Here is an 11,132-nt window from a genome sequence, read left to right as displayed (position 1 = left end):
ACATTGCGGCGTTACTTAAATAGGTACGGGAAGTGAACAAGAGAACATCTGGAGGCATGAGGCAGCTAATTCGGGGGGAGGAAGGTAATCGAGATTAATACTTAAAGGGGTTATCGGTTAGGAGGGTTTTCGTACGCATGTCGGGGTGTAGGACGTTTGGGTAGTTGCGTCAGGAATACTTGGGGAGGTGTCTGGTGGTCCTTGGGGAGGTGCAGAGGACATACAAGAGGTGGGTAGGACGTATGGCAACGTGTGGCGGGTACTGGGACTGGTCTGGTTGTAGCCAGGGCATGACAATGAGTCTGAAATCAAAGTCGAAGCTCCTTCTCTCAACCTTATGTCTGGGTCCAAAGGTGTCTCATCTTCACTTGCATTCCCTCGGCCCTAAAATGTATTGGACAAATAAATCACAATAAACACTTTGCAAAAAATTCAAGTACATCCTTGAATTTTACTAAGCCTGTATCTAGGTAAAGTAGAGCTTGCTGCATGTACTCTGGGTTCCATGACCACAAATGTTACGTCGTTTAGTATCGTCATCGGAATGGGAGGAGCTTTGGATACCGTACTTCCTGGAGTTTGGGGAGCAAGTGCCGTCACATCTCATGATTCCGAATCCTTAAAGATAAAATCTGGACAAGATAAAATAAAACTCGCTGATTCCCGCCTCTTCGGACTATGGTGTCAACGAATGGGTGTGCTATACCTTTTCCTCCTCGTCCCAATGCTTTATATATGGCTCAACTTGTGCTGAAGGGATCCTGGTTTTGTTGAGGCAAGACAAAGAAGTAGCCAGACTAGCTGGTAGATATCTCGCCATGGTAGGTTCCCTTCTTTGAGTTAAAAACCCAATCAGCGTTAAGGCTAAACTTAGTATTTTAGCTTGCTTTTGGCCTTCCAGCATTCTCTTTTAATACAATCGCAAAGCGGTATTTCCAAGCTCAAGGTCTCTTCAGCGTACCCACAAAGCTTAGGACAATCATAGCTGGGGTGAACTTCGTGCTTACAGGATTATTTGGTATGTCTACTTCAGTTGTTCTTCTGCTTATCATGACCGTTATTTTATAGTTTACTACCCACGCCCGCTACCCAGGACTCTTGCTCCTTATTTACACCTAGGATTCGATGGCGCTCCCCTTGCAACTGCAATTTCGTACAATCTAGTTGCGCTGGGAAGTGTATTTTTGGGCTGGAGAATCAAAGTTACGAGAAGACTGCGCCGTGAAGCTTGGGAAGCCCTGCATGAACAGGCTGCTGACTTCAATGCTTATCACACCGCTCAACTGCCCAGTGAAGGTACTGGCTCTTCTAATACCGCGGTAAGCTCGAGAGACGTATCGCCTGCAAAGAGGTCGGTAAGCACAGGTAAGCGCCTTCCAAAGCTCGCGCGCTTAAATTCCATGAAAACAACCCTGAGTTACACCTGGCCCAGAATCATCGAGACTCATATCAGAACGAAATGAGACCTGCTTGGCACCCATTATCCGCGCGTTACATCCTACCGGTCTTGGGATTCTTCTCATTCTCGGACTCGGTGGCATACAGTCGGGGACAATCAAACCCGACAAATCTGTAATCAGCCGATAGCGGCCGAACAAGAGTTTTTTGAGGAAAACTGATGGCAGATTCAGATACAGAACGATGAAATACGTCTAAAAACGCACCTCCGAAGTTTTTCCCACGACGTTTTAGGTACGGCCAATTTTTTGGCAGTTTTCAGCGCATCTTTAGGCCCCTTTTGACAAGGATTTCCACTGATTTTCAGAAACTTTTGAGGCAAAAGTTGACTCTAAGCTACTTCACTTCATATCTGAGCACTATGGAGGTCACTGAAAGGTATAATGAGGGAAGTGTTGATTAGAATTTTCATTAAATTCTACCCACTTCATTTTACTACAACTGTTACGATGCAACAACAACCAACGAACACAGTTTACAAATACATACTCAACCACTATACGATACTCGGTGTCACTAGTACTTAGTACATAGTTTCCCCCGCTCTTGGCTCCGAAATGGTGGCCTGCGGCGGTTAAATTAACTCTCTCTCTCTCTCTCTACCCACTTCAGTTCCCTCTGTATGTCCGAGCTGCTCCGAGCTGCTGCAAGCATCACATGACAGAGCTTTCCCACCCTTTTGGCAGATGGGAAACTTCATCAAAGCTGTTGTGGCACATGAGGGTGAGTTTTCTCAGTAAAACTGATGATGGATTTGCACTCAGGAAGGCCAAATATGTCCAAAAACACATCTCCGAAGTTTTTCCCGCGAGGTTTTAGGGTACGGCCAATTTTTCAAGGTCTGCAACCCAAACTTGCCTTTTTCGGAGATCGGCTCGTTGAAATCTCTTCCTTTTTGTGCCAGAATACTCAAAAAGTAGAATAGAATGATTTCTACTATAATCTGAGCCTGGGAAAACTTGCTCATTTTTTTTGTCGACTTTGATTGTCCCCGACTGTAGGCCAGACTGCATTATGGTGGGCTTGGGAGTTAGTCGGCCTTGCCGCCTCACTGTACGTTCGCTGTTCTTCAATTTCCACTTTAAAATCAATAACTGTCCCGTAGGTTGGGACCTACTGCCCTTGCTGCCCAATCTGTCTTACTCGTATCATGCTCAACAACGTATCAAGTCCCATTCTCGTTAGGCCAGCGTTAGGCGTAGCCACGAGTGTCCGGATCGGTCAACTCCTCGGACTTGCACGACCACGACTCGCAAAACTCGCTGCCATTCTCCTAGGGTTTGCACTTTCTCTAATATTCAGCGTCGCTTTCTGGATCTGGCGTAAAGAATGGTCGTATCTATTCAACGATGATGAAGGTGAATATTCGTTGACCGCTAGTGAAATCGTTTATATTGAACTAACTCCGAATATAGATGTCGCTGAAATGGTGGCGATTGTTCCAAGTGTTCGATGGAAATGCAGGAATCACTGGTGGAGTTTTGAGGGCCAGGGGCAAACAAGGTACTGGGGCTCTACATACTCAATTTGAGGTAAGATTCCCTTTAGGAGTTTTGCAATCGTCACTGATGGACCCACAGTGTCTACTATGTGCTCCCTCAGTGTTTATCGGGCATTTAAAGATATCGGTCTGCCCGAATCCCTCCCTGACCACTCAGTTGTCACTCAGCATAGCACCCCAGTCGGCATACCCTCCCACACCCTTACCATCACTTCATTTCCAAATCCTTGTTAGGGGATCGAACGCTGTTTCGCCACTTCAAAATTTGAGCCTCGGATGATCCGGTGTACCCGTCATTACCAGAAGCTACTGCCCTTTTGCGAGGGCTCTGGATTGGTTTGATCGTGTCGCTTGTGTACTGCGCAGTCCTCGGGACGATATTATGCTTGATGACTGATTGGGAACTTACATTTTACATAGGGCCGAGGGAGGTTGGGCCCGAGTGTTCCCTTGTGGGACCCCGCCTTAGGCGGAGCCGCGTATATATCTATCTATCTATCTATCTGTATTATTTTTTCACTGTCTCGAAGCATTGTGTAAGCTTAATTTCGATCATCAGCTTCTGAGTTCACGAAATGGAAGATCTTGGCCGCAACTCCGCCAATATATCGTCTCGTTTTCAGATTTGTCACAAGCACGCACACATGAAGACCCGCTTTCTTCGCGCCTACACGCCAACGACCACGACCACAACCAGCAGTATTCAGCAATATGCAACAACATCCAGACTTTGATTGTCGCAGAGGAAAGCAGTCATCGCGAGCAGCTCCCTATGGCACTAGGCGTACTAGTTCTCAGCTTGATATGGCCTCGTCTCAATCGTCTCACTCTCATTCCCTACATGAAAAAAATAGAGGACACGGCAGCGCTAAAGTACCTGCTACTGACAACGGCTTGGCATCGTGGGTTACCGATGACACGAAAAAGACATTCAACACCATATTTAGGAAACATGGCTCGCTGAAGGAGAGACGAGATCTCAATATTAAGTACCACCACGTCGTTCGTGTCGTTCTCTGACATGACAACTACTATGACACTGAAGTCGGATTAATAGGTATGTCAACAGTGTATAACCAAAAACCAGCCATGCAAAATTCGACCTACCGCCCTCCAATGCGGAAATTGCCCGCCGTACATCAAATGTACCCGCGTACCAACTCTCAAGAAACTTCGTGTTCTGGATATGATGGACATCTCCGAAGAGCAATATGATTGGCTACTTACTTGGTACAAAAAGACTGCAGAGGAAGAACTTCTCGAGCCTTTAAAGGAATCTCTCAAACTTACTTCTGTGAGAGATCGTGCCTTATTCCTCCGACCTATTTCTTTGGCTGACCTTTGTTTCAGGCAAGTGTAACGAGCTCGGCGAGGAATTCCATGATCTCTCCCAAAAGTCGTTCGCCCCATGCAAGTTTCTGTTTTCCTTCCTCTAGAGTCGTACTTACGATGATCCAATAAAAGACCTCCCTTGTTCCGTTAAACGAGTCTCATTCTCACGAAACCGAAAACTCGACTGACACGCAATTCCATAAAATCGGCGACTGTACCGATTATAGAACAGTGAATGTCCTTGCCACAAACGATGTAACCTATGGATATTCTTTTCCTCGTGAATACTCTTTGGCTTCAATTACTCCCATTTCTACCCAGCCCTCCCCTGCGTCTTGCTCTCAGAATCAACAGTTACCCCAGGACAGATTTTTCACTCCGGCCGTTCCTTATTATACACCATCGTTGTTGTATCCTCCTCCGTCCCCTCGCCAACTCGCTCCGACCGCTCTGTACAGAACCCCTGATTCCTTTCATCAAGGGTCCAACGAAGACTCCTGCTCCACAAGTGCTCAGTCGTCCGGTGAGTTTCTGAAGCCGTCGCTTCATTCGTCTCATCTTTTCTTTGTGCTGAACTATGTAATCGCACTTGCAGTAAATCCCATTCAGTACACTACAGTCACTTGGAGTTGCCATGATCCACGTGCTTACCCAACAATGAGTGAACCAACTCAATCGTCGATAAGTTATGATGAAAGGGCACCTTACATGACAAATCGCCAGACTTGCGTGGACGCCGAATTTGAATTTGGTGGATGCGACCGTGTTTCGAAGAGCGCCCCAGAATCTTTGCACTACCCTACTTACCCTGCGCATGGAGCTGGGTGTATTCGTTATTCCTCTTCTGGTGATATGCTCCCTGGCTCGGACAAAGGACTCCTCGAGGGTTCAACGCCTTCTCCCCAATTTCGGAGTTGAAATGAGAATCCAGCTTGGATCGGTGGCCAAATTTGTTTACTTCATGGTCGTCAGGTGCAGGGAGGCCCGGGCATCCCTTACCAGATCCACTCATATTGCTCATTGTTGACGGGGGTGCATTACTGCTGGAAGTGGGTGGACAATGGTCTTCATTGGGAGATACAAAGTCCTTCAAAGAATATCAAGGATAAACAAGATTCTTTCCCGCATATACTTAATCTTCACCTGCGCCTGTGTATATGACAGTGAAGCCAGTGATTTTAATTTAGTGCTCATGCTAGTGATTATGTAATTTCACTCGATTCAATCATCCAGCTAGCACACAACCACCTTCATTGAATTTCTCATATCCAGCTAAGTACGAACTTCCATGGCGTCAGCCTCGTGGCCACCACAGCTCAAGTAAGCTTGCGCTTACCTTTCTCGATTTCTTCGTTCTTATGTTGACCTCGTAGAGATTGGGTTGCGAAATGTTTGGGACAAATGACAGACAGTAATAGAAAGGAAGCTCAAGATGAACTAAGGCAGGTAATCGCTGACGCTTTTGCCGCACTGGAACGGCGTGCAACTGGAAAGGTTCGGGCCCTATCGAGATTTGGTATCTTCACCCCTCATGCAAACTTCAGTCTTTTACCAAAACCGGCCCCTACTCTCAAACGCAAGATGTATGTTTCTCCGGGATACTGTTCTTGCCAAGAATTCTGACTTGATCGATAGAAATGTTACTGCCCCCGTCAGCAAGAAAGCCAAAAAATCATTTCTAAAGCAAATTACAGCTGGCACTGCATCTTTGGACTTGAATGATCAAGCAGCACTCAACCGTAGAGCAGAGCGTTTCCAACGAGAACACGAAATTGAGCGGCAGAAGTCGAGAAATTCGTCATTGAAGGCAAACGTTCACAATAACCATCTCTTCAATAACAGCTCTTGGAATGCTTCTCGTTCAGGCTTCAGCATCTCCTTTCGGAAACTCCGATGAACCAGAAGCGGATCCGGTGTGTTCCTACGCTTGAGTATATTGTGTCGCTGACAGAGTGAGCAGAACGTCATCGACTGGGACCGTTTCACAATAGTAGGGACTTCGAGGGAAATTTTCAAAGATTATATAAGATTGACAGACGTGCGTTCCTGTTCGTGAAAATTGGGGCTAGCCTCAGTCATATTACTAGGCCCCAAAACCAGAAACAATTCGACCTTATGCTGTCCTTCAAGAGACACTTGTACAACTCAAGAAACGATGGAGAGAAAAGTGCTCGTATGACTGGATATGTAATCAGTTCAAAAGTCTTCGTCAGGATCTTACTGTGCGCTGATCTCTTCCTTCGTTATCCACAACCGGTGCTTTGCACGCGCTTCTAATTGTCTCCGTCCCCAGGTTCAACGCATAAAAAATGACTTCGGTGCAGGTCTACGAAATCCATGCCCGTATGGCACTTGAAAGCGTACGCTTTCGTTGCTTCTTTTGACTCCGCCTAAACAAGCTCTGACTAGAACGATGTGGTGGAATATAACTCATGCCAAGCAACGCTCAAGACGCTCTACGAATTGGGGATACCTGGAAAAGTGGAGGAGTTCACGGGATACCGGATACTCATGCTCCTACACGGGCGCAACAGAAGCGGTAATTGTTCCGTTTTTCACAGTCGCATTGTTGATTGATTTTCACTTTTGATACTGGACAGAACTCAATTTGTACGTAGGTCAACTAACACCTAGACAGAAGGCGGATCCGGCTGTGCGACACGCTCTCGATGTAACACTCACTTTCAATGGGCAACTATCATGCTCTCTTCTTATTGTATTTGAATGCTCCGAATATGGGTGCTTACATTATGGATCACTTCATTCCCCGAGAAAGAGTCAAAGCATTAATGGTTATCACCAAAGCGTGGGTCTAAACACATTAACTAATATCACGATCTCACACCTATTCACTAGTTACCGAACAATATCTCTATCTTTCGTCCAAAACGAGCTCGGATTTGATGACTTGGATTCTACTATCAAATTTTTGGAAGAACACTAGGGTGCGTATTTCACAAACCCCACGAGTTCTAATAGCCAGAAAATAGTTGAATGCAAATCGGCAGCCACTTTCCTAGGGCAAGTGTATGAAGAAAAGTATCGCAAAGTGAGGATAAGGGGTGCCGTATAGTTCGGTACGATACTGAGTAATAACTGTCTTGTGTTTGAGTATGTTCTTCCCAAGAAAGATGCTACAAATTTCAGTGTAAGTTGAACTAATTAGATTTAACTAAATTCAAAGAACGGAACAGGCAAAGCGAATTTAATTGATACAGCAAATGCGACGCGGGGTCTGCGTTGGGGTGGACCTATGGACATAAAAAAGTAACTGCGAGATATTTTTCTGGTAAGAGAACTATCATATGTGCCAGAGACGAATTTCAGGAACGAGTGAGATAACAGACGCGCTAATTTCCCAGTAAGCCTTCTGCCTTCAGTTGGTTTACACGTGCACTGAAAACATTGTAGTCCATCGATGAAGGTGGCATATGACCTAGATCTTCGACAGTTTGCAGATGAAAGAGAGTCGAAGTCTCCTTCTTCCAGCTCTGTGGTCGCTGCCAAACTATCCAGTCTTCGGGAATCTGCGGGGACGGACGCCACTCGGAATTATGAGTGGAAGAATTTAGAGGCAATTCGCTCAGAGTCGGAAGATCTTCAAACTCGTAAAATTCCTCTGGTTTTGACCAGTCTTCTATGCTCTCTATGGTGATCTGCCGCGGAATAAGGCGACGGCCAGGTGAATGGAATGAGGGAGATTGAAAAGCACTGGATTGGACAAGACGGGGAAACTGGTGAAATACCGGTGAAGCGGGAGGCGTATGGGATGGTGAGGGATGCGGTGGCTGAGATGGATAAGGATTGATGATGTCTAAATAGTTCACAGGGGAATCAGGCCACGGGGGAGATTCAGCAAATTGGGGCTGACGATACGGGGGCCACCATGCAGTACATAGTTGACCCTCCAAAGTCGTTGTATTGTGCTCGGAGTGAATAGAATCTAGATGATCAATCAATGTAAGCTCACTTTCCAAAGGGCGGAGGCTTTCGCATGTCTGGAAAGGGCACAAGAGTGGAACTTCCGACATGTGAGCAACCATATGTTGTTCCAGACTTCGGCGGGACAAATGGATACGATTGAGACATCGGAATGCGCAACGCCATTCTTTTCGAGTTACGGTCCGGGATGTTCCAGCCTGAAAATAAAATTGGAGAGTGCAGTCTAACGTTAAGATCATTAAACGAGGAGAGAATTGTTGTTTTTGAGAACTCGCCTGTCCATCTTTCTGAATCTTTTGAATTGTTGAAGAATGCTGTCGAATAAGATGCTGTGTGAAGAGAAATCAGAACGTGTATTGACAATATAGTTCGAAGTCCATTCCCAAGTAGATCAAGTGTATAAAGATAAATATGATATGCTCTGAATTTTGGAATTACATTTAAAATGACCAGAAGATGAAGATCGCAGGTCTCCATTGCAGCATGAATCTGAACCTACCAGTCTATAGGCCTCCCAACAAGCGAGGACAGCATTACAAGGTTCTGGAGTTGTTATTTGACATCTCACCCCCTGGGGCAGCATGATCTTCTTTGCAATGTCAACTACTGAGTTTGCAGTATTAAGACTTGCAGCCAATTCGGACATTACACATGAGCCGCTGATATCATCAAACAATATTTTGCCCCGAATCCCTCGACTGGATGGGATTTGGGCCTGTCGAATGGAAGTGAACAAAAGAAAAGTTGAAAATGTCACGTTTTCATTGATGACACAGATGTCATTTCAGGCACATTACTGTACTATGTACATATGTAGAATTTTTAGTATTTCAGAGGCATTCAGGATGTAAAGAGTCTTCTGAAGAGCAGTTGCAATATGAATCGGCAGTTCGTTATTCCATTGTTTCCATCGAATAGTGGAAGGAGTAACAATTGCAAAGTTCCGAGACGCATGGGCGGTAACGAATTCGGTGGGGTTAAGTACGTGTTTATTGAGATCGATGAAGTCGTCATTGCCGAGCGCGTCTAATCGTATTTTATCCGTAATAGTGGTATGTATCAGGCAAAACACCAAGGGGTTCTTGTTGAAGCCATGATACGTTAGAAAGAAAAGGACGAATAAGAAATTCGTGAGCATCGTGAGGGCACCACATGGCATTAAATCGATTTCTGGAGGGGGGGGGTTTGAAAAAATTTCGCAAAAAGTATTACGTTCTTCCCGCCAAAGATCGCAGACGGTGAATCATGAATAAGTTTTAGTTGGGTAGATAAACCATGTAGGATTGCAATATCCAGCACGCCTGCGACATCGATAAGGGGGTTATTAGAGACTTCTAGGGGACAGACTAGGGGGCAAATTATAGGGGACAGCTAGGGGACAGCTAGGGTACAGCTGGGGGACAGCTAGGGAGAACTGGGGTATAGCTAGAGAGAACTGGAGGGCAGCTGTGGACTACTATATACACTAATTCCGGTGGATACTTGGTCCGTGAATTGAGCGCCTATTTACTTCTTTTGGAAATTAGGCGCCCATTGCAACTCAGATAAACTAATTCCCATCATTGAATGAGGTGAGAATCATACCTTCCACGAAGGTGCCCATTGGTGGCAGTTCCCATGGGCACACATTGCAGCTCAAATCAAGTAATTCCCATCAGTGAGCAAGGTGAGAACCATACCTTCCACAAAGGTGCCCTTTGGTGGCAGTTCCCATGAGCAAACAAGGATGTCCATGAAGGTGATTATCAATACTTGCCTTGAGTGAACTTTCACTTAGTAAAGTCCCAGTGGCTCAGTGGTAGAGCATCTGATAAATGTGAACTGGATCCCGTATGGAATCTAAATATTGTCAAAAGGTCAGGGTTCGAATCCCTGCTGGGACTATCTGGTTTTGATTGAGTTCTTTTTGATTCCCATGACCAAACAGGAGTATCATGCTGTCGACGAAGGTAATAATTCCCATGACCAAACATGAGTATCATACCGTCGTCGACGGATGGGATTCATCTACAAATGGCGCATTAGCTCAGAGTCACTGCCTGCCTCCCTTGGCTCCATGATGCCCGGCTGTTGTATTCACTCAGCTCACTCTACATTGAATGTTGTTTTCTGACTGCCCGCATCTACTGCTTCCTTCGATGAAACTATCGGTGGTTGAACAGTGAATATGCAACAAATCTAAAACGTATCACACATGTTGTGACCTGGACGACTTAATAAACAAAACATATATGTAATGCAGAGAGGTTAAAAGGTCATCAACAGCTATGGTATCTTCTGGATGTTGCTCAGCTTTGTCCCCCGATGTTTCACCATCTTTGTCAGAAAATCCTTCACCACCTGTTGAATTGCTGTCAAGAACGACATTAGTCAAGAGTAATACAAACCAATTCGCTGGTAATGTACCTTCGTGAGGTGTTCCAAGTTCTTCCCGCCTCTCAACATCTTCATTGACCTCGCCTTCAACAGCATTGCCCGCCTCCTTTCCTCTACAATTTTTTTGCAAGCTCTTCAGACCCTTCCTCGGCCGTGGCTGACTCATTTGGTTTGCCCAAGTCAAATGGGGGTAGATTCGGGGCTTGTAACTGGTCTTGCTCAATCAGACCGTCGTGGGTCAGGGATTTCGTACTGCGAGGAAGAGTTGAAATGAGGGGGAGGAAGAGGGTTGATGGAGTGGATGGCCAGTGTCAATATCGACCAGGTGGTCCGCCCATTCAGACATTTTGTGTCCAGGGTGTGGCATTTGTTTGTTGAGAGAGGTGAGCTTTTGAAGCTGTATCTTGTATGCAAATTAAGCCCGCAAGGACTGAGAATCTTTCCATTGCTTACGGTGATGTATTCGGTCCAATGTAATTGAGAGAATTAATGTGGCTGAAAGAACCAATACCCATTGAAAGGA

General features: G+C 45.6%; 3 protein-coding genes and 1 non-coding gene across 4 annotated transcripts; all 4 read left to right on the top strand.

The window, feature by feature from the left end:
- Positions 1–749: 749 nt before the first annotated feature.
- On the top strand, positions 750–1,576 carry C8R40DRAFT_1182268 (uncharacterized protein; the record flags this gene model as incomplete). Its single annotated transcript, XM_046232964.1, has 4 exons — positions 750–821; positions 883–1,018; positions 1,069–1,355; positions 1,433–1,576. The coding sequence occupies exons 1-4, from the start codon at positions 819–821 to the stop codon at positions 1,574–1,576; spliced, it is 570 nt and encodes a 189-aa protein (XP_046088463.1). The 5' UTR covers positions 750–818.
- Positions 1,577–1,812: 236 nt separating this feature from the next.
- Positions 1,813–4,395, top strand: C8R40DRAFT_1264108 (uncharacterized protein; the record flags this gene model as incomplete). The annotated part of the gene is made up of 11 exons (XM_046233884.1): positions 1,813–1,889; positions 2,071–2,181; positions 2,223–2,278; positions 2,460–2,511; positions 2,564–2,816; positions 2,874–2,961; positions 3,380–3,411; positions 3,583–3,832; positions 3,907–3,961; positions 4,029–4,263; positions 4,310–4,395. Exons 1-11 carry the CDS (start codon positions 1,842–1,844, stop codon positions 4,393–4,395), a joined length of 1,266 nt encoding a protein of 421 aa, XP_046088462.1. The 5' UTR covers positions 1,813–1,841.
- A 1,111-nt stretch (positions 4,396–5,506) lies between these two features.
- On the top strand, positions 5,507–8,231 carry C8R40DRAFT_1264107 (SAC3/GANP/Nin1/mts3/eIF-3 p25 family-domain-containing protein; the record flags this gene model as incomplete). The annotated part of the gene is made up of 14 exons (XM_046233883.1): positions 5,507–5,611; positions 5,665–5,874; positions 5,927–6,104; positions 6,157–6,204; positions 6,243–6,329; positions 6,379–6,513; positions 6,616–6,651; positions 6,701–6,830; positions 7,148–7,236; positions 7,419–7,439; positions 7,476–7,558; positions 7,703–7,913; positions 7,974–8,063; positions 8,121–8,231. Exons 1-14 carry the CDS (start codon positions 5,580–5,582, stop codon positions 8,229–8,231), a joined length of 1,461 nt encoding a protein of 486 aa, XP_046088461.1. The 5' UTR covers positions 5,507–5,579.
- Positions 8,232–10,014: 1,783 nt separating this feature from the next.
- Positions 10,015–10,116, top strand: C8R40DRAFT_t90. The gene has a single exon. It is a non-coding gene; the product is annotated as a tRNA-Ile (tRNA).
- Positions 10,117–11,132: the final 1,016 nt, after the last annotated feature.

This window comes from Lentinula edodes (assembly GCF_021015755.1).
Source record: "Lentinula edodes strain Le(Bin) 0899 ss11 chromosome Unknown C8R40scaffold_10, whole genome shotgun sequence".
NCBI classification, from domain to species: domain Eukaryota; kingdom Fungi; phylum Basidiomycota; class Agaricomycetes; order Agaricales; family Omphalotaceae; genus Lentinula; species Lentinula edodes.
This window is presented reverse-complemented; position numbering and strand designations above follow the sequence as displayed.